Here is a 27,561-nt window from a genome sequence, read left to right on the forward strand (position 1 = left end):
TAGAAACAAATGACAATGGAGATACGACGACCCAAAACCTATGGGACGCAGCAAAAGCAGTGCTAAGAGGGAAGTTTATAGCAATACAAGCCTACCTCAAGAAACAGGAAACATCTCGAATAAACAACCTAACCTTGCACCTAAAGCAATTAGAGAAAGAAGAACAAAAAAACCCCAAAGCCAGCAGAAGGAAAGAAATCATAAAGATTAGGTCAGAAATAAATGAAAAAGAAATGAAGGAAACAATAGCAAAAATCAATGAAACTAAAAGCTGGTTCTTTGAGAAGATAAACAAAATTGATAAACCATTAGCCAGACTCATCAAGAAAAAAAAGGGAGAAGACTCAAATCAATAGAATTAGAAATGAAAAAGGAGAAGTAACAGCTGACACTGCAGAAATACAGAGGATCATGAGAGATTACTACAAGCAACTCTATGCCAATAAAATGGACAACCTGGAAGAAATGGACAGATTCTTAGAAATGCACAAACTGCCGAGACTGAACCAGGAAGAAATAGAAAATATGAACAGACCAATCACAAGCACTGAAATTGAAACTGTGATTAAAAACCTTCCAACAAACAAAAGCCCAGGACCAGATGGCTTCACAGGCGAATTCTATCAAACATTTAGAGAAGAGCTAACACCTATCCTTCTCAAACTCTTCCAAAATATTGCAGAGGGAGGAACACTCCCAAACTCATTCTACGAGGCCACCATCACCCTGATACCAAAACCAGACAAAGATGTCACAAAGAAAGAACACTACAGGCCAATATCACTGATGAACATAGATGCAAAAATCCTCAACAAAATACTAGCAAACAGAATCCAACAGCACATTAAAAGGATCATACACCATGATCAAGTGGGGTTTATCCCAGGAATGCAAGGATTCTTCAACATACGCAAATCAATCTATGTGATACACCATATTAACAAATTGAAGGAGAAAAACCATATGATCATCTCAATAGATGCAGAGAAAGCTTTCGACAAAATTCAACACCCATTTATGATAAAAGCCCTGCAGAAAGTAGGCATAGAGGGAACTTTCCTCAACATAATAAAGGCCATATATGACAAACCCACAGCCAACATTGTCCTCAATGGTGAAAAACTGAAACCGTTTCCACTAAGATCAGGAACAAGACAAGGTTGCCCACTCTCACCACTATTATTCAACATAGTTTTGGAAGTGTTAGCCACAGCAATCAGAGAAGACAAAGAAATAAAAGGAATCCAAATCGGAAAAGAAGAAGTAAAGCTGTCACTATTTGCAGATGACATGATACTATACATAGACAATCCTAAAGATGCTACCAGAAAACTCCTAGAGCTAATCAATGAATTTGGTAAAGTAGCAGGATACAAGATTAATGCACAGAAATCTCTTGCATTTCTATACACTAATGACGAAAAATCTGAAAGTGAAATTAAGAAAACACTCCCGTTTACCATTGCAACAAAAAGAATAAAATATCTAGGAATAAACCTACCTAAGGAGACAAAAGACCTGTATGCAGAAAATTATAAGACACTGATGAAAGAAATTAAAGATGATACAAATAGATGGAAAGATATACCATGTTCCTGGATTGGAAGAATCAACATTGTGAAAATGACTCTACTACCCAAAGCAATCTACAGATTCAATGCAATCCCTATCAAACTACCACTGGCATTTTTCACAGAACTAGAACAAAAAATTTCACAATTTGTATGGAAACACAAAAGACCCCGAATAGCCAAAGCAATCTTGAGAACGAAAAATGGAGCTGGGGGAATCAGGCTCCCTGACTTCAGACTATATTACAAAGCTTCAGTAATCAAGACAGTTTGGTACTGGCACAAAAACAGAAATATAGATCAATGGAACAGGATAGAAAGCCCAGAGATAAACCCACACATATATGGTCACCTTATCTTTGATAAAGGAGGCAAGCATATACAGTGGAGAAAAGACAGCCTCTTCAATAAGTGGTGCTGGGAAAATTGGACAGGTACATGTAAAAGTATGAAATTAGAACACTCCCTGACACCATGCACAAAAATAAACTCAAAATGGATTAAAGACCTAAGTGTAAGGGCAGACACTATCAAACTCTTAGAGGAAAACATAGGCAGAACACTCTATGACATACATCACAGCAAGATTCTTTTTGACCCAGCTCCCAGAGAAATGGAAATAAGAACACAAATAAACAAATGGGACCTAATGAAACTTAAAAGCTTTTGCACAGCAAAGGAAACCATAAACAAGACCAAAAGACAACCATCAGAATGGGAGAAAATATTTGCAAATGAAGCAACTGACAAAGGATTAATCTCCAAGATTTACAAACAGCTCATGCAGCTCAATAACAAAAAAACGAACAACCCAATCCAAAAATGGGCAGAAGACCTAAATAGACATTTCTCCAAAGAAGATATACAGATGGCCTACAGACACATGAAAGAATGCTCAACATCATTAATCATTAGAGGAATGCAAATCAAAACTACAATGAGATATCATCTCACACCGGTCAGAATGGCCATCATCAAAAAATCTAGAAACAATAAATGCTGGAGAGGGTGTGGAGGAAAGGGAACACTCTTGCACTGTTGGTGGGAATGTAAATTGATACAGCCACTATGGAGAACAGTATGGAGGTTCCTTAAAAAACTACAAATAGAACAACCCTACGACCCAGCAATCCCACTACTGGGCATATACCCTGAGAAAACCATAGGTCAAAAAGAGTCATGTACCAAAATGTTCATTGCAGCTCTATTTACAATAGCCAGGACATGGAAGCAACCTAAATGTCCATCGACAGATGAATGGATAAAGAAGATGTGGCACATATATACAATGGAATATTACTCAGCCATAAAAAGAAATGAAATGGAGGTATTTGTAATGAGGTGGATGGAGTTAGAGTCTGTCATACAGAGTGAAGTAAGTCAGAAAGAGAAAAACAAATACAGTATGCTAACACATATATACGGAATCTAAGGAAAAAAAAAAAAAAAAAAAAAGCCCACGAAGAACCTAGTGGCAAGACGGGAATAAAGACACAGACCTACTAGAGAATGGACTTGAGGATATGGGGAGGGGGTGGGGTGAGATGTGACAGGGTAAGAGAGTGTCATGGACATATATACACTACCAAATGTAAAATAGATAACTAGTGGGAAGCAGCCGCATAGCACAGGGAGATCAGCTCGGTGCTTTGTGACCACCTAGAGGGGTGGGATGGGGAGGGTGGGAGGGAGGGAGATGCAAGAGGGAAGAGAAATGGGAACATATTGTATATGTATAACTGATTCACTTTGGTATAAAGCAGAAGCTAACACACCATTGTAAGGCAATTATACTTCAATAAAGATGTTTAAAAAAAAAAAAAAGAGAAAAGCTATAATTTTCCTGATTCAAAAAGGGGTAGATTGGGTGATCATGATGTGCAGGTTCGTTAGCTGTAACAAACGTACCACTCTGGTGGGGAATGTCGACAGCGGGGGAAACTATGCGTGTGCGGGGCATGTGGGAAATCTCTGTACCCTCTGCTCAATTTTGCTGTGAACCTAAAACTATTGTACAAAATAAAGTCTATTTAAAAATAAGTTTTGAGAGGGATAGATCTGGCTCTCCTGTGTCTTTTGCCCTCTGTCCGGTCCCCCGCCTTGTTTTTCTGCTCGGAATATAGATGCTTCTGAAGATTATGAAGCAGAAAGCCAAAATCTAGGGATGGTGGAACAGAAAAGCTAGAAGGAGCGTGTGTATTTGAGGGCTGCTCCTGAGCAGCTGCGCCAGCCTTGATTCCCTATTTCCTTCGTGTCACATGAGAAAAAGAAAGCTCTATGTGTTTAAGTCTCTGTTATTTGGCATTCCGGGCACATTTGACAGTCCCCAACTAAGATACAAGCTTTTTAGCTTTATGCACGGTGGCAAAGACTTCTTGAGACAGAAGGGGACTCTCAGGTGCTAATTCACTGTGGCTTCGTGCCGTGGTATCACAAGGGCCCAAGGCAAAAAAAAAAAAAAAAAAAAGGAGGACCCTGAAGATGCCTGCTAAACTAAGAAGACTTCATTTGCATGGTCCCTTCCTACCTTCTCTTGATAAGTATTCACTGCTCACTATGGGACCTGAATTCTTCTAACGATGAAAGGAGCTGGCAGAGGATGACTCAACATGCAGAGGACCTTGGTTCACATAAACTTTTCTGAGAGCCAGTAGTAAAGTACTATATCAACTACATCGCTGTTTCTCAATCTATTTTTAACCAACTCCCACTTTTGATCAACACAAACTGTACTATCTATAGACTGCATTAAGAAAACCAGGGCTTTCCCCTCTCCTGGGAAATGCCACATGTCCTATCATTCCCCCTGCCCGCCCCCAAGGGTTCCTGCTACTCTCCCCACCCCCCTTGAGAATCAGCAGTCTAACTTAAGTTTCCTAAGATTCTGCAAACTGGAGTCACCCTGGTAAACTCCAGTGATGCCACAACTAGTAGAGGAAGATGACTTGCATATGTGACAGAAGCAGGTTAAGGGAAGAAAGCAGAGGGAAGGTTGGGCTGAGAAAAGAAACACAGAGCATTCAGTTTTGCCCTGAGTTGGCTCAGCTTTTGCAGGATCAGCCAGCAACTGACTGCAAGCACTTCTAGCTTTACTAAGAGACTCTGTCCCACTTCTACTTCCAAAGACTCTCCTGCCTCTCCTTTTTTACTCAGGGTCAACACTGAAGGGCAATCCAAGGCCAGAGACCTTCTGCTCTTTTCCAAGGGTAGCATGAGCCCATGAAAGCTACCCAGTGGTCTGGGCTGGAAGCTGTGGGTGGCCAAGGGAACCAGGAGTGGGGGACTTGCTCTGAAGGTCAGCTCTTCAGGGACAGCAGTGGAGAAGAGGGATCAGGCAGGAAAGAAAAGGTCAAACAACCTCTTCAAGATGCCAGGAATAAAGGAACAGCCTTTTCCCAAGTTCTTATTTCTATTTCACAATTTAAATCCAGGACCTTGCTCATAAATGCTAAATGACACAGCAAATTTAGTAGAGAGCAACAGTAAATGGTGTCTCCCCTCTATTCCCTGTGTACCCAAAATATTTAGAGACAGGGAGGGACCAATGAAAGATCACAACGTCTGGGATCTGAGGTTACAGCAGGAACGAGAACATGTGAAAGGCTGAGAGATGCCTGTGGACCCTAGGAAACTAGGGATGAAGGTCATTCCTTCATGGTTTCAGGGAAAGAGCGAGGGCCACTGGCAGGAAGGCTGGAGACCATGCAGACATTCCCTGTTGGATGCAGATGACACGACCTTACACCCTTGCCTGCGCCCTTGTGTCCTCCTGTGTGGGATTTACAGGACTCCTGGGGGATGCCAGGGAAATTGGTTCTAACCTGGACCCTCCCAGTACAGTGTGGAGTACAGCGCAGTGGTGACCACTGTGGACCCCAGGGCCAGACTGCCTGGGTCCCAAGTTTAGAATTCAGCTCTTCTTTTTACCAGCTGTGTGACTTCAGGCAAATTACTGAACTTCTTTATATCTCAGTTTTCTCATCTGTAAAATGGGGATGAGTATGCCAACCTCACAGAAGCGTTGAAAGATTAAATGAGTTCATCTTTGCAAAACTCTTAGCGCAGTGCCTGGTACATAGTATCATTTGAATGGGCAGTAAATGTTGGCTCGTGTACTGGTTTCCTATGTCTGCTGTAACAGATTGTCACAAACTGGGTGGCTTAACAGAAATTTATTCTCTCACAGTTCTGGAGGCTAAAAGTCCAAAACAAGTATCACTGGGTTGAGGAAAACATATTCTCCGCCCCCTCCAGCTCCTGGGGGCTGCTGACATTCCTTGGCTTATGGCCACATTGCTCCAATCTCTACCTCTGTGATCACACTGCCTTCTCCTCTTCTGTCTGAAATCTCCTTGTGCCTCCTTCTTATAAGAACATTGGTGATGTTTAAGGCCCACCCAGGTAATCTAGGATAATCTCTCTGTCATAATACTCTTAATCACACCTGTAAAATCCTTTTTTTTTTTTTTTTTTTTTTTTTTGCCATGTAATGTAACATTCACAGGTTCCAGGGATTAGGATGTGGTTATCTCTTGAAGGGACCATTATTCCACCACCACAGCTGGTATAATTATTAGCCAAGAGGCCAGTCTGATAACAGTAAGCAGGTGGACAGAAAGTGAAGGAGGGAGAGGTCTCTGCAGAGGAAGGTTGGGGTATGGTTACCAGCAGTGCATGACAAAAACCCATGATGCCCACTACAGAGGCCAACAGAGACAGGGTCTGAAGGGTACTCCTAAGATGCTAGTCCTGACCTGCTCCTTCTTATTTCTCTTCTTCAGTACTGCACCAGCACTGGAGATGGCTGCAGAGTTAGAAGACACCACTATTGGGATGACCGAGAAAGCCTGGACAAGTGGTGGCTAAAACAAGAGAATGCAAGTGGGGAAGGGCATAAACCGTCACCTTCATACTATCATAAGGCCACTTCAGGGGCTCAAAAAGCGTAATACGCACATGCAAGTAGGCTGAACTGCACTGGCATAAGGGAGCAACAAAATCTAAAGTCCATTTGGATGTACCGGTCTAGAATCATCTTCCTTCTAATTCCCCAGGAGAGTTCCACTCTCTCTGACATTCTGAAGTTCTTCATTTACTGTTATTTATTTAAAGTTATGTACCCCAAATCCCAACAGATCCTCTCTACCTCCACTGCTACATTCTCCTGAATCCATGCCGTCATCAACCATCCCTAGATGACTGCAGCGTACGTCTATTTGATCGCTCCGCTTCCAACTTCATTCCCCTGAAGGCCATTCTTCACACAGAGCTGGTGTGAGCTTCGCAACTCTCAACCCGTCCCTCTCCTCTTATGGCCCATAAGTGACTTCCCACAGCTTATGAATGGAATCTCAGCTCCTTTCTGTGATCAGTAAGGCCCTGCGTGGTCTCGCCCTGGCTCACCATGCTCCAATCACACTGGCATTTCTGTTCCCCCCACGTGCAAAGGTACTTGCTGCCTGGCACTTGCTGCTTCTTCCACCCAGACCACTCTTCTTCCGGAACCTGACACAGTCCCTTCACCAAATTCAGCTCAACCTCTCAGATGTCAGTTCAGCTCAACAGTACCTCTCTGACCCCCGCCACGCCATGGCCGCTCTCCCTGTCATCACTCTGCTTCATTTCCTTCATAATGTCTGTCACTGCGTAATCACTCCTCTGTTCCTATTTGCTTGTGATTGTTTATCTCCCTCCACTAGAATGTAACCGCCCTCTATGAGGGTGAGGCCACGCCTATTTTTTTGATCCCAATATCCCTGGTGCTTGTCACAGATCCCACCACATCCTAGGGAGTAGATACATGTTTGTTGAATGAATGCGTGAAACGACAGCCCTTTACTGATTGTTAGTGCTGCTACTGGTGAAATCCTGCATTCCCTTTAACTTTTGAATATTTTATATCTACATCTTCCTCATCTTTCCTAAGCAAGATCTATATAATAAAGTACACTAACCTGAATTATCAATATTGACCATGAGGAAGGATCCCTGTGGCTTCCAGCAAAAGTACTGGGAGTGCCTTAATCTACAAGAGAGTGCCCAAGTGATTACTGGCTGGGATTTCTTACCGTGGTCCCAGAAGAAGATAAATTGAGGCATCTGAGGATAAATATCTCTGAGCTTTTGAAAATGACTTCTCTCTATTCCAGTTCTTCCACTTACCCACTCATCCACACCTCAACCAGCAAATAATTATCAAGTGTCTAATATGTGCCAGGCTCTACGCCAGGCCCTGGGGACACAATGGTGAGCATAACAGCCATGTTCCCTGCCATCATGGATAGTCTTGTAAGGGAGGCGGACATTAAGTAAATCCTCACACAAATAAACGTATCATAATCAGCTGAGATATGTGCTATGAAGAAATAGTAAATGGTGGGCTTCCCTGGTGGCGCAGTGGTTGAGAATCTGCCTGCCAATGCAGGGGACACGGGTTCGAGCCCTGGTCTGGGAAGATCCCACATGCCACAGAGCAACTAGGCCCGTGAGCCACAACAACTGAGCCTGCGCGTCTGGAGTCTGTGCTCCGCAACAAGAGAGGCCGCGATAATGAGAGGCCCGAGCACTGCGATGAAGAGTGGCCCCCACTTGCCGCAACTAGAGAAAGCCCTCGCACAGAAACGAAGACCCAACACAGCCATAAATAAATAAATAAATAAATAAATAAATAAATAAATAATTTTTTTAAAAAAAGAAATAGTAAATGGTGCTGTGAGAGCAGAAAATAATGAGAAAACAACATTTTTTTAAAAAATGAAATCTGCAACAGCACCAAAAATACTTAGGAATCAATTTAAGAAAAGATATGCAAAACCTCTATGGTGAACTCTGGAAAGCACTGCTGAGAGAAATGAAACACCTAAACAAATGGAGAGATACGTCATCTTCATAGATTGGAAGGCTCAATATTGTTCCACTGTCAATGGTCCCAAATTGATCTATGGATTTGACACAATCCCAATCAAAATCCCAGCAGACTTTTTTGTAGAAATTGATTTATATGGAAATGGAAATTACCTAGAAAAGCCAAAGCAATTTCAGAAAAGAAGAACAAAGTTGGAAGACTTTTACCACCCAATTTCAGGACTTATTATAAAACTACGGTAATTAAGACTGTGTGGAAATGGTGGAAGGAAAGACATAAAGATCACCAGAGCAGAAAAAAGATTCAAGAAAATAGATCCACTCTTATACATACAATCAATTCATTTTCAGTAAAGGTGCTCAGGCAGTTCAACAGGGAAAGGAAGTCTGGAATTTGGTAGGTAGGTAAAGATTTCTTAGGACATAAAAGCACAAACCATAAAAGAAAAACTAGATAAATTAGACTTTATCAAAATGCAAAAATTTGTTCTTCAAGAGACAATTAAGAAAACAAAAGGACAAGGCATAGAGTGAGAGAAAATATTTATAATGTATATATCTAACGGATGACTAGTACCCAGATAATAAAGAACTCTCAGGACTCATTATTAAAATAATCCATTTTTTAAAAAAAATGAGCAAAAGATTTGAACATACACTTCACAAAAGAAGATACACAAATGTCTGAGAAGTACTTGAAAAGATGTTCCACATCAATGGCTGGCAGAGAAATGCAAATTAAAACCACAATGAGATACCACGACACACTAATCAGAATGCCTAAAACTTAAGACTAACCAACACCAAGTGTTGGTGAGGATGTGGATCAACTGGAATGCTCATACATTGCTGATAGGAATAAAAATGGTACAGCCAGCTTGGAAAACTGGCAGGTTCTTCAAAAGTCAGACAAAAAGTTTACCATACCACCTTGCCAATACACTCCCAGGTATTTGCCCAAAAGAACTGAAAACATATTCATACAAAGACCTGAACAACAAAGTACACAGCAGCTTCATTTACACGAGTCAGAAACTGAAAAATCCCAAATGTCTATCAACAGGTGAATGGATAAATAAAATATAAAATATCTTAAACAGACTACTATTCAGCAATAGAAAAGATGCTACAAGAACATGTAATAAGGGAATCTAACTCAATCTAGGAGGTCAGGGAGGGCTTTCTGAAAGAAGAAGTGGATACCAGAAAGACTAGGGATTAACTGGGGAGGCTGGAGTGGGTAATGAGAAGTAAAGAGCATTTCAGGCAGAGGCTTCCAGGGCCCCTGGCAGAAGGAAAGGTGGCACATTCACAGACGTGAAAGATGGTCTTGCTTAGAGAGCAAGGAGAGAGAGATGAGTGATGTGAGTTAAGGCTGGAAGTTGGCAAGGGCCATGCCAGGTGGGCGTTATAGGCCTTGTTAAGGATTTTGATATTTATCCTAAAAGCAATAAGAAGCCTCTGAAAGGATTTTAAACAGGAGGATGGTATAATTGGCTTGACATTTTAAGAGAGATCCCACTAAGTGCATTATGACTGAAACTGACTTTCTGGAGAGTGAGTTGCTGTGAGGGAGCTGCTAGTCATGGCCTCTGCTGAAATCCTGGTAACAGGTGGTGGTGGCTTACACTGAGATGGGATGACAGAGATGGAGAGAGACGAACAGATTTGTTAGGCATCTGAGAAGTATGTTGAGCTGCATCTGGAGCACAAGGAAGAAGACGGTGTTAAGATTGACTCTAGGGACTTCCTTGGTGGCACAGTGGTTATGAATCCGCCTGCCGATGCTGAGGACACGGGCGCGAGCCCTGGTCCGGGAAGATCTCACACGCCTCGGAGCAACTAAGCCCGTGCGCCACAACTACTGAGCCTGCGCTCTAGAGCCTGCAAGCCACAACTACTGAGTCCATGCGCCACAACTACTGAAGCCCGTGCACCTAGAACCCGTGCTCCACAACAAGAGAAGCCACCACAATGAGAAGCCCACGCACCGCAACGAAGAGTAGCCCCCACTCACCGCAACTAGAGAAAGCCTGCGCAGCAACGAAGACCCAACACAGCCAAAAATAAATAAATTAAATAAATAATTTTTTTAAAAAAGAACTGAGGACTTAAAAAATAATAATAATAATCTAAGATTATGGCTCAGGGATGAAATGGGAAGAGATCCCATTCCCAACATAGAGATGACAGAAAAATGTTTAGTTTGGTGGAGAATGGCTAAAGTTAGTTCCAGACCCAATGAATTCGAGGTGTCAGGGAGACATCCAAGTAACAATGCCTACTAGGTAGTTACACATGTGGATGTGAAAGCTCACAGAAGTCCAGGATAGAGAGTCAAAATTGGGTGTTATGAAGACGGTAAATGATGCTGTAGAAATGGCTGCAATAGACTAGAAAGAGAGCATCAGACGAGGATAGGAAAGAACCTAGAACCACGTCTTAAGGAACTCTAATCTTTAGAGGATGTGTAGGAAAAGGTGAGCTAGCAAAGGAAATTAAGAAGCAACCAAAGAAAAGGCAGGGAAACCAGAAGAGCACAGCATATAGGAATTCATGGAAAGAGAATGTTTCAGGAAGGGTGTGGAAAATGTGTTGGACGCTAATCAAATAGGAAGACAATGTCCACTGAATTTAGTAACAGAGAGTCACTACTTACCTTAGGAAGAGCAGATCCTATGGAAAAATAGAGTGGAGAAAGTGATTCTACGTAACTTTAGATAATGGGTCCAACTTCATATTATAATAAGCTTGGTGATGACAGAAAACTGAACTTGGGAGAGATTGTGAAAGATGTGGCTTTTGTGAAAGCTCACCCACCCCTTGAATTCAGTTGAGAGGTTGCATTTCTTTTTCCTGTGACATAGGTGGGCATCATGAATCAAGAAGTTTCTATTATTATGCTACCTTCATAACTACCATGAACAGAGAGAAGGGAGTTTAGGGGGGACCATCAACATAGGTGACACACAACAGTGATATGAGAAAGGCATGATGTTGGGGGAAGGAGAGGCAGAGATAAAGAAGCCCTCCTAACTCCTCAACACCTGCTTTCCAGTAAGTTTCCACTTTGCAATTAAACCCAGATCCTTGTGAATATTTATAGAAAATCATAAAAGCAAAACAACACAAATAAATCTGGTAGCAAGCAACAGAGAATGGTCTGTTCCTTAGTTCCCTGGTTAATCTGAGAAGTGCATGTGTATGCTAGGGGAAGGAAATAAATGAAAAGACAGAACTCCTCTGTTGTAGAGGAGTGGAGAGCTGAAGGGAAAGAAAAGCTAAATATTAAGATACCTGGACCCTGGGGCTCTAGGCCACAAAACTAATGGCTGAATGAATGAATGAATGAATGAGCAAACAATAAGGAGTAAGCGTAAGTCCTAGGGAAAGAATGGAGAGTCTCTGAGCAGGGATCAGGCCACAGATGGCAAACCAGAGACCTATTCCCTAGGTCAAGAGAAAACATATTCTGATTATCTTTGTTTCCTCAGGTGTGTGTTTCAAAAGGACTTTGAGGAGCTTCTAAGCTGGAGCTATATAAGTCAGAGAGGGAGAAATAGTGAGAAAAGAGCAAGGGTGGCTAGGAGGTTGGGCCCAGCTCTCCTGAATCCCTGCCGCTTTCCCAAGTTAGATGGCATTCCTGTGCCCTCAGCCTCTTCTACCAGGTGGCTCGCCCTCTACGAAGCTGTCCAGCAGGCTCGGGTGGAGGGACCACTTCTACTTATGTGCATGCATTACGTGTGAAGCACTGGCTTGTACGCTTTACATACACTATCTCAGGGAATCCTCACAGAAGTGTTGGGATGTAAGTATTCCCATCCTCACTTGACTGAGAAAGAAACTAAAGTTCAGAAAATTGATCTGCCTCAAGGTCACAAGGGAGGGATTTGTATTTGAGCCCACATCTGCATGACTCTGAATCCCACGCTATTTCCACCCCAACAAGACGTAGGCTAGGAGGAAGCAATCTGTTTCAACTGGGAGGGCAAAAGACATCTGTTGGGGGCAGAGGGCAGGAAACTATACAGAAAGAGGAAAATTGAAGAATAAAAGGAAGCATAAAACCTCTTTTCTGAGATTGAGTAGAATTACAGAAGAAATCACCTAGAAAAGAGAAGAAGACGAGATAATCTGACTTGGGAAATGGAAAAAAAAAAATGCTTGGGTTTGAAAAAAAAATTCAGAAACTAAGGACAGAAAATCTGAGTTTGGAAATCAGAGTGGGGATCTCTGGGGGGGTGGGGCGGGGAGAACAAAGATGCTGGCACCCTTTCCTTTGGGTTCGAGAGGAGACAGCGCTGAATTACTGACCTTCTCCTCTCTGGTCACATGACTAGTGCTGGTATAAAAGCTTTCTACCAGCCAGGTTCCTTACAATTTTTTCCTGTGTGAAATGGGTGGTAGCAGTGGCTAAAGCTCTGTTCCTCTTTTCCAGAAGCTTTCAGACTTTCCTTCAGGACTAATCGCAAGAAGCCCTCTCTCCGGAACAAAGACAAGGCAAGGCAGCTGGCTTAGTACTTGCGCTCTGGGAAGCGATGCCGGGATCCGAACTGGAGGGAAACGGGCTGGGGCTGGGGGACAGGGGTGGGACTGGCGCTGGATGAAGTCTGTCGGAAACTGAAGGCAAGGATCACATCCAGAAACGGGAGCCGGTGGGGGGCAAGGAATCGCGGACCAGGCCCTAAGACCGGAGAGAGGATGGAGGGCCCAGACTGCGTGCGGGTAGTGAGCGCTACAAACCAAACAGAAAACTCTTACCCCATTAAGAGGAGTTCCTCTGTTTATTGTCAAAACACCCAGCTCCTGAGCCAGTTACTGCCCATGAGCTTTTCTGAATATTCTCTAAAGTCTTTGGGGGGGCAAGCCCCAGAGGACAGTGCTGGCTCACTCTTCCTCCCCGCCGCCCCTCCCTACGCTTCTCCAGCTTCCCCTTTTCAGTATAGCCCCAGAATTGGACAGGGGAGGGAAAGATGGAGGAGAATTTGTGTTCTGCAAAAAGGAGAAGGAAAACAGGTAGGGAGATGGATTGGGGGCTGGGCACCTGCTTCCTGGGCGTGTGGCAGGGTCCTGAGGAGGAACCAGCACTGGGTCTCGGGACCTGGGTTTTCACAGCCCGAGTTCTCCCGAGAGACATCGCCCAGCTCCCTCCTTGCTGTAGTGAGGGTTGCCTTTTCTCTCTGCAGGTCTCTGACTGAGGAAAGGACTTAAGGAGAGTTGGAAACTGATTAACAGTAACTTCCTGTATCTGTGACAAGAGAAGGAGAAAGGGTGGGAAAACCGGAGGGGGAATTCCCTTGGGAAGCCAAGGGTTGGCCTCCCCAAGAGACACACGATGGCAAACGTAATAACTACTGCTTAATATCCCGCCCCAGGCAAAGTCAACAATTGCTCTGAGCAGTTCTGGCAGGTGGTGTGTGAGCAAAGCCGTGGTAGGAGCAGAAAGCCCTGGCCTGGGAAAGGGAGAGAGTGCCTGGGAGGATGTCCACAGACTGAACCCGACCAGGGTCTGCAGGCTGTGAGTTGGTCCTCCTGACCCTGTCCTTTTTCATCCTCTTCCAGAACAGTCATGCCCAACTTGGAAAACTCCTTGATCCTCTCAGCCTACATCGTCATCTTCCTCACTGGTCTCCCTGCCAACCTCCTGGCGCTGCGGGCCTTCGTGGGGCGCGTCCGCAAGCCCAACCCGGCACCCATCCACATCCTCCTGCTCAGCCTGACGCTGGCGGACCTCCTGCTGCTGCTGCTGCTGCCCTTCAAGATGACGGAGGCCGCGTCTGACTTCCTCTGGTACCTGCCTGAGCTAGTCTGTGCCCTCACGGGTTTTGGCTTCTACAGTAGCATCTACTGCAGCACGTGGCTCCTGGCGGGCATCAGCATTGAGCGCTACCTGGGAGTGGCTTTCCCCGTGAAGTACAAGCTGTCCCGCCGGCCTGTGTATGGAGTGATTGCTGCCCTGATCTCCTGGATCGTGTCCTTTGGTCATTGCACCCTGGTGATCATCATTCAGTACTCGAACTCAACCCAGAGGGCCACAGATGAGAGTGGCATAACCTGCTATGAGAACTTCACCGCAGAGCAGCTGAAAGTGGTGCTTCCCATGCGGCTGGAGCTGTTCCTCGTCCTCTTCTTCATCCCCATGGTGGTCACCATCTTCTGCTACTGGCGCTTTGTGTGGATCATGCTCACGCAGCCCCATGTGCAGGCCCAGAGGCGGCGTCGAGCTGTGGGGCTGGCTGTGGTGACCCTCCTTAATTTCCTGGTGTGCTTTGGGCCATATAACATATCCCACCTGGTGGGGTTCCACATGAAGGCAAGCCCCAGGTGGCGGGCAGAAGCTGTGGTATTGAGTTCCCTCAATGCCAGTCTGGACCCCTTGCTTTTCTATTTCTCTTCTTCAGTCGTGCGCAGGGCCTTTGGAAAAGGGTTGCAGGCACTGCGGCATCAGGGCTCCTCCCTGCTGGGACGCAGAGGCAAAGAGACAGCAGAAGTGGCGAATGTGGACAGGGGTGTGAGTCAAGCAGAGGGAGCACCGAGTTCTGACTTCACCACGGACTAAGGATGTCCCTGGACCTTTGGAGGCACTCTGGGTTTTGTATGAGTTGAGCAGGCTGGGAGAGGGAGAACACGGGTTCCTGGCCCGGACTCAGGAATCCTCAGACCCAAACTACGACTGGGACTCTAAAAAATCTCTCTCACCAGCTCTGTATCCTTTCCTGACTGAATTTTCCTTCCCAAAGGAGCAGAGCTCCAGGACGAAAGAAGAAACGGTTGGGCATAGGAGAACTATCAGACCAGAGTTTCTGAAGCAATGTAGAGAATACAAATTCCAATCATCCGTGTGAGGTGGTTGGTAGCTGAAGCAGAGAGCCCTAAAACAACCTTGCTACCAGCTTTGAAACAACACCTACACACTGGTCTAGCTGTTGGTGCTAGAATGAAGCCACTGGGAAAGAGATGGGAGAGAAATTCTAAATGAGGTCAAAGAAGATGCAGGAAGGTTCTGAACCAAGGGGATTAGGAGGGAAGACTGGGGCTTAGAGCTATAATGACCTAGGTGTGGGCAATATCCATGTGACTTGCTGCCCTTTAAGTATGATCCAGTCGTCTTCATGTGTGTACCTGTCTCCCCCAATAAACTGGGAGCCACCTGAGGTCTGGGTCTTGTCTTCTCCCTCCATGGTGCCCCCCACAGGTCAGAACCCAGCTTGGCAACCATCAGTTAGAGCTCAACACTGATGAGCACAGGAAAAAACCTGGTCTGGCCGATTGAAAATAAAGATTAGGGACTTCCCTGGCGGTCCAGTGGTTAAGACTCCGTGCTTCCACTGCAGGGGGCATGGGTTCCATCCCTGGTTGGGGAACTAAGATCTTGCATGCTGTGTGGCATGACCAAGAAAAAAAAAAAAAAGAATGAAAATAAAGGTTATAAAACTCTGAAGAGAGTGTCCACAATTTTTGTAACATTTCTGCAAGCACAAGGAGAGCAAAAATGGGATGGAGAACTAGACTCAGCAGCGAAGGGGGAGGATGGTACATCTGAAACCACAGAAATATGTTAAAGGTGCAATAAGAGTGGAGGGATGGATTCCTGTTTAGATTGATGAATAGAGATTGGACTCAGAAAGAGGACTGAGGCGAGTCCCAGCTCAAAGTTATCAGTGTATCACAGAGGCTTAAAACATGTTATCCTCCAGCTTAGAAACCTGCAGAGTTTTCCTTTCATCAGAAGTTTTCCTCTCAGGAACTCATATCTCATCATCCCATTGCCTGCTCTGCATCCTCTCTCCCTTCCCAATTCCACCTGCCTAACATTGCTCTGCAAGAAGAACCCCTAGACTGTGCTCTCCAGCACCTAATTGTTTGCAACAGAGGCTATACATCAGAATAACATGTAGAGGTATAAAAATAATACAAATAGCCACCTCAGATCTACTGACTTGGAATCTCTGGGGGTGGGGCTACAGCAGGTGAGATTTAAAAAGCTTCCCAGGTGATTATGAAGGGCAGCTCAGGTCAGGAACCACTGGCCTAGCTCAGGGGCCCAAGAAATTATCCTTCAGAGACCTTTTCCTGCTTATAAGTCCCCCTCACCTCAACCCCGTTCTGCCTCATCTTCAGATTGTTTGCTTTTTCCCCTCTTATGAAACCCTACTCAACAGTCACTTTCTTCAGAAAGACTTTCCTTATTACTCCCACTGAACTGGGAGCTCATTTTCTGTTTTTCTTCCTCAAAACAACACCTGACTGGTGTCATAAGAGCTCTGATTTCGATGTTAATTCTGCTTACCAGTGGGATGACCTTGAGCAAGTCACAACCTCCAAGCCACCATTTCCAAAGCATAATAATGAGGGTACCATATGCCTCTCAGGGTTATTCCGAGGAGTCAAATGAGACTGCATAGATAAAACTGCTGAGAAACTATACAGTGTTATTTAGCTCTAAGATACCAACCTGTGTGAAACAAAGATGTTCTCCCACTTAAAAGAGACATAGCAAGTAGAACATTTAAAATGATGGAAATAATATATAGTCAACTATATAGGATGGTTTGACAGTAACGTGTAAGAAAAAAATCTGGGATTTTCAGCTGACTGTAGGCTTACTATGCATATGTGATATATTACACCTTCCAAAAAAAAAAAAAAAGAGCGGATTTGATTTTGGGTGGCATTAAAAGAAACTGAGTCTAAACAAGTTGATGACAACCACTCCACTGATATCTAATCAGTAGCATATTGAGTACTAAGCAGCACATTTTTAAAAAGGAAATTAACCCAAGGAATCAAGGCCAGAAAAATGAACCAAAATGCTTTGGAGATTCAAAACATAATAATAATAATAATACGCATTAAATGCCAGGCACTGTTCTAAAGAAGGAGCCTGAGACAGTTAAGGGAACTTTCCAAGGTCAATAGTGAGAAGAAATTTGAATCCAGGCCCTCCAGACTCCAAAGTGCCTGCTTTTTTCACCAACATATGAGAAACAAGTAAGAGAATGCTGAATATGTGGCTGGAACAAGATTAGGTTCATTTTATAGAAGATATATTCTCTGTAGCCCCACAAAGAACAAAGATCACGGGCAAAAGATGCAGGGAGTTACGTCTTAAACAGTCAGGGTAATCACTTAAACAAGGTAATCACTCCCCAGTCTCTGGGAATTTTGAAGTAGAAGACACTCATCTTAGAACATGGAGGAAACTCACACATCTGATAAGGGCTGAACCAGTTAACTGCCAGACTCCTTCCAACTCAGAGATTCCCAGGGTTTTAGGGACATGGCCACTCTTGCTAAAAAGTACAAGACAATTTCTGGACCTGGTCTGAGACTTTCAGGGTGAAGTTTTAGCTACTCACTAACAAGTATTTGATCTCCATCAAGTCATTTGATACATAGCCCATCTCTTTACTGGGAAATTAGTAATTCATTTGTTCACCAAATATGTACTGATTTTTATCTACTTATATATTTACTATAAGCCAGATAGTTTTCTAGGGGCTGGGGCTGCAGAGCATATAAGAGACAAGGTACCTGCCCTCTTGGGGCTTCCATTCCAGTGGGAAAAAATAGTTAATAAGCAAGTAAACAAGCAACAAGGAAATTTCAGAATGTGGCAAATGGTTTTTACAAATGGACCAAAATAGGGATATGGGAGAAAGTATAATGAGGGATTGAGAGGGTTTAGAAGATTCTCCAGAGTCAGTGATGGTCAGCTGAGACCTGAACAATGAGAAGGAGTTGCCATACAAAGGCCCATGCGAAGAGCATTCTAGAAACAGGAACCACAGGTGCAAAAGCCCTAAGGAGGCAGAAAACCTTAGCATCTCAGGGGCAGAGAGATGCTGCCCCCATCTCAGTGTGGAGACAGAGCAGTGGTCTGCAAACTCAGGCATCTACTAGAACCACAGGGAGGGTTTGCTGAAGCATAGATTACGGTCTTCCCTCCCCACAGTTTCAGAATCAGTAGGTCTGGGACAGGGCCCAAGAGTCTGTATTTCTAACAATCTCAGGTGAAGCTGATGCTGGGATATTGTGAAATGGGGAGAGAGTGAAAGAGGAAGTCGAGGAAGTCAGGGGGGACCAGATGACACTAAGTGTTTTAGGCCCCAGATAGAAGTATGAGTTTATTGCCAGAGCTTTTGAAGCTATTCAAGGGTTTTAAGCAAGACAGTGAAATAATCTGATTTCCATTTTAAGATGACCACTCTGGTATCTGTGCTTACCATTGAAGGGAGATGGTTGTTAGGATCAAGTAGATAATATATACAACAGAGTGAAGAACCGTAAAGTATTCTAGCAAACACAGAGGGTTTTCATCAGGCTGGGAGCTCCCTGAAAGTGGGGCTGTTTCCTCTTTCTTTAGAATTGGCCATCCAAGAACCAAGGAGGAAGAGGTCTTTGATAAATAGATGTCCCCAGTGTATGCTGGTTCTTCGGATGAGGGTGCAGGGGGCGGGGGGTTGGAGGGTAGCAAAGGCCCTGATGTGCAGTACTTGCCAATAACTGTGGCACACACACTCCTTCCAGGGCCAGTTTCTACCAATGTGAAGACACCGAACGTGGGTTTGGCAAGCGATGCTAATAATCGGCTCTTGCAAGCCAGCTCAAGCACATCACTGGATGCACCGCTCAGCACATATGCTCAAGTGGCACACTGGTCACATCCTACTTGAGAAAACTTTCTCACTCCTGGCTGCATATCGTACAAGGCTCTGGCGCAGGACTTTCAACACGATAAACACTAGCTAAATGTGGCTGACTGAGCCAGATCCAAGAGGTTCCGGGTGGCTGCTTAGATTGTGGGACTCCTCTGAACCCCCTGCAGGATGACAGATGGGTAAACAGAAATATTAGTGCCTGGCTAATGAATAACACAGACAGCAGCCTAGAGCCGCTACCAGGAAACAGGGGTGGAGGGAGCTGGCTGAGCCTGACCTGGGGGCCCGACCAGCAGGAAAGGGGAAACTGGCATTGACTATTTCACTTCCCCTTTCTGGAAAAGATGCTGTGTGTCCCTTCCTCAGAAATTCTCAACTGACCACAGCCAGAGCTCACATGTAGTGTGGTTTTGTGGGGATCACTGCGGTTAGAGAAGGCAGGCATGGGTGGGCCCGGAGACGGTCTGAAGGCAAATACACGGCCAAGATTCCAACTCCACTCCCTTTAACTTCCCTGCCCCTTACCTTCAGGTTTCTGTTAGTTAGTTCTCTCTCTCTTTTCAGCTTTCTCTACCTCCTGTGGTTAAGTACTTTCGCCCCGTTTTTTTCCGTTTCGTTATTTTTCCCTAGTCACCGGAAATGAGGACATTTCTCATCTACAAGTTGCACATTCAACCAGGAAATTGGGACAAAGATCTCTAAGCTCTCAGATGCAGTAGTCCAGTAACCTACTTGGCAAAGTTTCCAATGTCTGATAAGGGAGAGGATGTGAAGGGGCGGGGAGCCAAGGCAGGCTGCGGTCAGCTGTCTACCAACTGCTTACCCAAGGAGGGGCTAGCCTCGGCTCTATTCTAACCTCAGGCTTCCTCTCCCCAGACGTTGTCCCCTGCTGTCTGTCAGCCCAAGCTGCAATCGGCCTCAAGGAAACAGTGTTAGGAAAGTAAATATACGGCTCCCAAATCCAGATGCTTTAAATAAAAAGCCCACACTCACATACAGCAGTCTCAAGTTTCTAAAGGGCCACATCAGACATCACGTCATCATACACAGGCATTCATTCATCCACAAAGGTATATGGAGGCCTACTACGCGTCAGGCCCTGTTCTAGGTGCTAAAGACACAGCAGTGAACAAGGACAAGACTCCTGTTCTCATGCAGCTCACATTCCAGTGGGAGAGGAAGACAGGGAGGCAATAAACAGACACTGAGAAGATGCTAAGGGCTGTGAAGACAGTAAGACAGAGTCGGGGTAGGGGATGACTTTGAGGAATGAATGAGTGGCTTGGGAAGGCCACTGGAAGGTGCCCTTTGAGCTGCGACCAGAATGAGAAGAAGGAATCATGCAAACCAAGAACTGGGGGGAAAATGTTCCAAGCAAAGGGTTCAAGGCAAGTGCAAGGCTTGAACAAGATGAATTTGCACAAGGAACGGAAAGGCCAGGGTGACTGGGCCTGAGTGATGGCTGGAAGATAGGCAAGCATCAGATAATAGGCGGATCTCGAGGTTTCCGATAGGAAGCGCAGCACATTATCTTCTCCCTGCTTAACAACACGGAAAACTGAGGCTCAGAGCTGTCAAGTGACATGCGCCAACCCTCATCAATACGGTCTTCTGACCCCTGGTGCGGACCCCAGACTCCCTCTCAAAACTAGATAGACGGGCACGCTCGCTCTCTCGATCGGTTACCTCACTGCAGAAGAGAAAGGAGGGAAGGAAACATGATTCATGTGGTGTGCACTAGTTTGGTACAGAACGCTGGGGAGGGAGGTGGAGACTGGCAGCTGAGACTCCGAGGAAAGACAGGAAGCAGAGGTGGAACAAGACACCTGAGTACCCAGAGCAGAGACCAGCATGGAAAGCCAGGTTCTCGGGAAGGAGTGGTGGCTGGCGAGAGGCAGGATGCCTGGGATCCGAGACAGCCTGGGCGGGAGGCCGAGGCGGTAACCAGGAGCCATCCCATGCCGCCTGCAACAGAAATGGCGGTGTGAGGACAGAGTGGTGGAACCCCGGGGAACCTTCAAAAGTCTCTAGTCTGAAGATTCTCAACTGCACTGAGATCTGGCTGCACTGAGGAGCTTCTAAAAATGCCAGTGCATTTGGGCACTTTATTTTGTTACAGCTCCCAGGTGTTGGGAAGCTTAGAGGGCTGAGAATCACCATATCTAGACCTTCTCCTCCACTGGACTAACCAGAAGGGTTTCCAGGAGGCAGCAGTCACCGTAACTGGGACTGAATCCTGGCTTACACTGTGCAACTCAAGTTCTCTGTGCTTTAGTTTTCTAACTTAAAAAAAAAAAAAAAAAGGGCTAACGCATCTTCATGCTATCATGAGGATGAAGTGAGTTTAATATTATACATACAAAACACTTAGAACAGTATCTCACACCCTATAGATATTCTATACATGACAGTATTTTAAAAATGTAATTCTATTTTCCTGCATAGAGGCCTCCAATTGCTGCTCATGCATGGCTCTCAGAATAAAACTCAAGGTGTCCCCATGGCCAGCAAGGCCCTGCCTCGTCTGACACTTGTCCATCTGCCAAAGCTCATCTGTCCCCAACTCCTGCCCGGCACCCCATCCTTCTCACTTTATTCCTCCTTTGTGCTTTCAACAACTTGCTAAGATCTTGCCCTCTGATCCTTTGTACTTACTGCCCACTTTTCTTGGACCCTTTTCCTCTAGATTCTCACATGGCTGAGTCCTCATCTTTCAGGCTGCCTGTGACTTAAATTTCATTTGCTCATGGGACTTTCTCCTCAGCCCAGTCCAAAACTGCCTGCCTCTGATATACTCACTCACATTATCCTGAGTTACTGACTTTACTGCATTTATCACTGTCTGACATCATCTACTTTTTGGTCTTACTGGTTATTTTTATATAAGGAATACATGCACACTGTTTAATGAGTCAAATAGTTTGCTGTGAAAAACAGCATCCCTCACCCTCTTGCCCCACCACAAACATTTACCCCTTCCTGGAGGCAACTGCTTTCACCTTTTTTCAACTGAATATTTATCCCTCATGTCTGTAAGGAACTTACTTATTTTACTATACTCTCTCATTTTTCAATATAAGGTTTTACCTGTGAACTTACCCCAATGTCAGATGTGGATTTGGCTCTCCCCAATACATAAACACACACGCACCCTTCCCACTCTGTATAATCATAATATACTTACATCATAATTGTGTTAGAATAATACTCAATGTTTACATTATTGTGACTATGTAAATAATGGAGCTCTATAGTAAACTATGATTACTTTTATACCCTGCACAACTTTCCCCCCACCCTAGAATGAATAGTTGCCTTATTTTTCATTTCCTTAGTTTTTTACATATTTATCATTGATTTCACCCAAACTCTTTGCCAATTGTCTTATCTCCTCTCAAGACCTTCAGAGTTACTAGTAGGAGACAGATTCATCTTCTTGAAGAGATCTCTCCGAGAACTTTCTGACCTGTTCCAGGCTTGACTGGTGGTGGGTTATGCCAGGTGTACAGCTGACCCCTGGACGTTTTTAAATTGAGAGGTCTTTTGCTTCTCTGCTCTTGTTTCTCTTCTTTCGTTTATGTCCTCTAACAGCATCTCTAGAAAGTAATAAATGTTTTGAGACTCTGCATGTCAGAAAATGTCTTCATTCTACCTTCATGCTTAATTGATATGGGTTACATGTGGAATTCTAGATGGGAAATCATTTTCCTTCAGAATTTTCAAGACTTTGTCATATTGCCAACTTGCTCCCAGTCTTGTTGAAAATTCCCAAGACATTCTGATTCCTGATTCCTTGTTTATGGCCTATCTTCTTCTTAGTGGAAACTTGTAGGGTCCTTTACCTTTCTCACAAGTATTCTAAAATTTCATCCATTGCACTAGGCACTGGGACTCTTTCAATCTGCAAAATAGTATCCATCAGTTTGGGGACATTCTCTTAAAACATTTTGTGATTATTTCCTCGCCTTCATCTTCTCTCTTTTCTCTTTCTAGAACTCCTATTATTTGGGGGATATTGGACCTCCTAGCCTGACCCACTAATTTTTCCTTCTCTCCCATATTCCATCACTTCATCTTTTTGCTCTACTTTCTGTGAGATTTCCTCAAGTTTATCTTCCAGCCCTTCTGTTTAATTTTTCCTTTCTGCTATCACTTTTCATATCCACGTACTCTCTTTTATTCTTGACTTTGTTTCATGGTTATAATATCCGCTCTGATCTCTTTAAGGAATTTTCATCTCCCTGTTCCAAGTTACCTTTTTAGGTACTGGCCTCTATCCTTTTTTTTTTTTCCTTTGGCTGCAGTGGGTCTCCGCCATGGCGCGCAGGTTCCTCGCCGCGGCGCGTGGGCTTTTCTCTAGTTGCGGTGCGTGGGCTTAGTTGCCCTGCAGCATGTGGGATCTTACTTCCCCCACCAGGGATCAAACCTTCGTCCCCTGCATTGGAAGGTGGATTTCTAACCACTGGACCACCAGGGAAGTCCCCTGGCCTCTGTCCTTTAGGTCAGAAGTTGTCATCAGACATCTGGGAATCCTTGATTGTCTGCTCATTTTGAAGAGAAGGAAGGAGACTAATACTTTTTTGAGGTATATGCAAAGTATATAAAAATAATATGACATGGTGTCTAGGGTTTGCTTTAAAGTCAGAAAAGGGAAAAAGAGGAATGAAAATATGGCAAAATCTCCATAAATGTTGAATCTGGGTGATGGATAAGATTCTATTGTACTATTCCATCTACTTTTTATCATATTTGAAAACGTTCACATAGAAATGTGGTTGTTGGCAGAATTAAGTTCCTTGAGGGCTTCTGAACTGAGGGCCTCAGTTCCTTGCTGGCTATGGGCTGGAGGCCTCCCTCAGTTCCTTACCATGTGGGCCTCTCCGCAGGGCAGCTGGCTTCCACCAGAGCAAGCAAGCAAGAAAGAAAGCAAGAGACGACAAGAAGGAAGGCAGTCTTTTTAAAAACCTAATCTTCAAAGTGATCTTCCATCATTTTTTCGCAGCCCTTTTTTTTTTTTAATTTTTCTTTTTTTTTTTTTTGGCCACGCCTTGCCACTTGTAGGATCTTAGTTCCCTGACCAGGGGTCAAACTCAGGTCCATGGCAGTGAAAGCGCCAAGTCTTAACCACTGGACCACCAGGGAATTCCCACTCAGCCCATTTTGAAAGGGGGAGTGAATTATACAAGAGGGTGAATACAAGGAGGTGGGATCACTGGGGCTGTCTTGGAGGCTGCCTTCCATAGGTATTAAATAATGAATGGAAGCTGTGAGCACATGAGTTAGGCTTCACTGGAGGGTGATTCAGCTGGGTCATTTATTTGGGGAACCTCCCATGTCAATGCTTAGGAGTTTTCCTCTTGGGCTGATCAAATTTCCCAGAAAAGATTCTTCTAATCTCCTGCCTAGAGGGTGAAAGTTGGACTGCCAGAAATTTAGGAGTCACATGGAAAAGACAGCTGGAAGGTCTCAACATGTAGCATTCCTTTAATCTCTGATGTACATTACATTGCTCCCTCTTCCTACTGTGTCTGGTGTCCCACATTCCAAAAACGCTCTGTGTTCTCCTCTCCAGAGAACAAAACTCCAGTCTTCTCTTGGGTGAGGGGCAGTTGCCTTGCATCAGGAAACTGGGGAAGAGATCTGGGGGTTCTTTTCAAATAAACTTTCAACCACTCTTCCTTATGTTAGCTTGCACTTCACCCCCATTTCCAGAGGTACCTCTTGACACCAGTTAATGAGCTTTCTGTGGGCTCTGTAGTAGAAGTTTGGTTGAGTCTTGGCTTTTCCTACTACTGGCTTGGGATTCAACTTTCATAGGTCTGCCAAGTCAGTTACCAGTTACCACTCATTCATGTGCTTCCAAAATTTTGGTGGCATTGTATCCTCTTTTCTTCTCCCTGTCCTTATGGGCCTAGTGCCTTTCAGAAAGATCTCTTTACTGTCATTATGGTGTGATTTCAGAAGGGACCCAAAAGAGACACGGGTATTCAATCTACCATCATTAGCCTCAAGTATTTCTTCTTTACTATTGTTATTTGTTTGTTTACTTGTTTATTGCCTATCTTCCCCTCTTGAATGTGGGTTCCAGGATAACCTGTCTGTTTTGTTCACCTGTGCATCCCCAGCACCCAGAACCATTCTTGACACAGGTAGGTGTTCAACAAATGACTGAATCAATCAGCTGGAGAAGGAAGCTTGCTCCTCACTCTCAATAAGCTGATAGCAGACCCAGGTCTCTTGACTTTCCATCTTGTGCTCTTCCTGCCACAGCATGGGTGGGATATGGGTGATTTTGTGGACTAATGATACCTAACAGGTTATAAGGTGCTTTACATGTTACAAAGTGGTTTTGGACTCTTATCTCTTTTGATCCTGACAACAGCCCATGGGCCAGATAGGAAACAAATTATTATCAGCCCTAATACAGTTATGACCCTTGCCAGGAACTGTCCTGCACCAAAGAAATCACCAACCTTGTTCCTGACCTTTCATCCCATGCCACTGTCATTTGTCTGACCCCTCCCATGACTTCCTCTGTAAATAAGACTTTAAAGGTTTATCACCTCTCAAGGAAATGGTCCTCAAGAATCCAAGACAAGCTCTCTCACAAAGAGGAAAACTGGTACAGACATGGGTAAGTAATCCAAGGACCTTTGAGCAAAGAGGATGAAAGAGGATGTCTGAGTTTTGTGACATGGATGGAGCAGAAAAAGAAGAAAAGTAGGACTGTTTGAACTGATAGAGCATAGAGAAGAGATTGGTACTAGGAGGGGGCTTAGATCCTTGAAGGAGAGGGAATAAGTCCCAGAACGAAAGAGCAGTACGTGTACGGTGGGAGAGAGGTGGGACGAAAATAACCATCTACCAAAACCAGTGGACTCTCTCCAAGAAAGGATGGCAGTGGCGGGTGGGGGGGGGGCGGGGGGGGATGAAAAGAAAAAAACATATTACAATCATAAAGCCAGTTACAAAATACTCAAGACAGCAGGTTTTATAAAACGATGACATCAGTATATTGGGATCTAAGACTAGCTTGGTCTCTGCACAGTCTGAAGTCTGCCTGAGGCGCCCCAAGGAAAAGTGAAAGTAGGGGCCGTGACCCCCTTGCAGAAGACAAGGTGCAACTTCAGAAGTCACAGCAAGTTGCAAGGGCACAGGCCACAGGGGTGAAAGGCTGTGAGGGCCCCACACTTTCCTTGTGCTACTTGCTGTCCTCTCTTGGACTCTGCCTGCCACCTCCTGGGTAGACAAGGTTATTACCTGCCTCCAAATCCTGGGAGGCCCGGACACTGCAGAGGCTGTGGCCTCTGTTACTCACATGCAGCCAGGAATCTCTCAGAAGCAGACACTTAGGGATAAGGAGTTGACAAGGGGTCCAACTCCTTAACCCTGCATCGAATCTTGATGAGTCGTGGTGTGGAAAGAGGCTCAAGACATCTTAGCTACAAAAACAGATGCAAGATCAATCGCATGGTGATAGATGGTAACTAGACCTTTGGTGGTGATCACTTTGTAGTGCATACAGATGTCAAATTATAATAGTATACACCTGAAATTTGTATACCAATTTTGCTTCAATTAAAAAAAGGGAAATTAAAACTTTCTAAAGTGAGGAAAGGAAGGAAGGAAGGAAGGAAGGAAGGAAGGAAGGAAGGAAGGAAGGAAGAAAGAAAGAAAGAAAAAAAGAAAGAAAGAAAGAAAGAAAGAAAGAAAGAAAGAAAGAGAAAGAAAGGAAGGAAGGAAGGAAGGAAGGATTGCAAAAGAGCATTAAAAAGATAGGAATTAAAACTTTCTAAAGTGTAAAAAAAAAAGGAAAGAAAAAAGAGTTGCATAAAAGCATAAAGAAAACAGTATGATCCGTTATGTATATAATAGTAGCAGCTAAGTGTCCGAGACCTTCATACGTGCAGTCACAGTGCTAATCCCTCTGCACACACTATTCCTTACCAAACCACAACGTCAGTACTGCCACGGCTTTTCTTTTTACAAAAAGGGAAACTGAATCTTAGATTGACTGTTAATCACTTGCCCAATATCTCATGGCAAATAAAGTGGCAGGGGTAAGACTAGAACCTGGGTCTGTGTGACTCTGGAGCCTGAGCTCTCAGCCATCGTTTTATTCTGCCTCCAGAAGAAGAGGGGAACGTGCATGCACACAAGTGTGTGTGTGTGTGTGTGTGTGTGTGTGTGTGTGTGTGTGTGTGTGTGTGTGAGAGAGAGAGAGAGAGAGAGAGAGAAATCGGGAAAGGCTATGCAGCAGCCAACAGTGGTTACTTACGGAGTTAGGGGAAGGAGAGGTAAGTCAGCTCTCACCTGCTACTTTACATAATTCTGTACTGTTTGCATTTTCCCAGTGAGCACGTATTTTTCATAATAAAAATATAAAGGCTTAGGGCTTCCCTGGTGGCGCAGTGGTTAAGGATCCGCCTGTCAGTGCAGGGGACACAGGTTCGAGCCCTGGTCTG

At 44.5% G+C, this 27,561-nt stretch overlaps 1 protein-coding gene across 1 annotated transcript; it reads left to right on the top strand.

Moving 5' to 3' along the window:
* The first annotated feature begins 13,044 nt into the window (after positions 1-13,044).
* LOC309617384 (free fatty acid receptor 2-like) lies at positions 13,045-27,325 on the top strand. Its single transcript, XM_082369632.1, has 2 exons — positions 13,045-13,451; positions 13,998-27,325. The coding sequence occupies exon 2, from the start codon at positions 14,005-14,007 to the stop codon at positions 14,992-14,994; it is 990 nt and encodes a 329-aa protein (XP_082225758.1). The 5' UTR covers positions 13,045-13,451; positions 13,998-14,004; the 3' UTR covers positions 14,995-27,325.
* Positions 27,326-27,561: the final 236 nt, after the last annotated feature.

This window comes from Balaenoptera borealis, assembly GCF_965194805.1.
Source record: "Balaenoptera borealis genome assembly, chromosome: 19".
Lineage (NCBI taxonomy): Eukaryota > Metazoa > Chordata > Mammalia > Artiodactyla > Balaenopteridae > Balaenoptera > Balaenoptera borealis.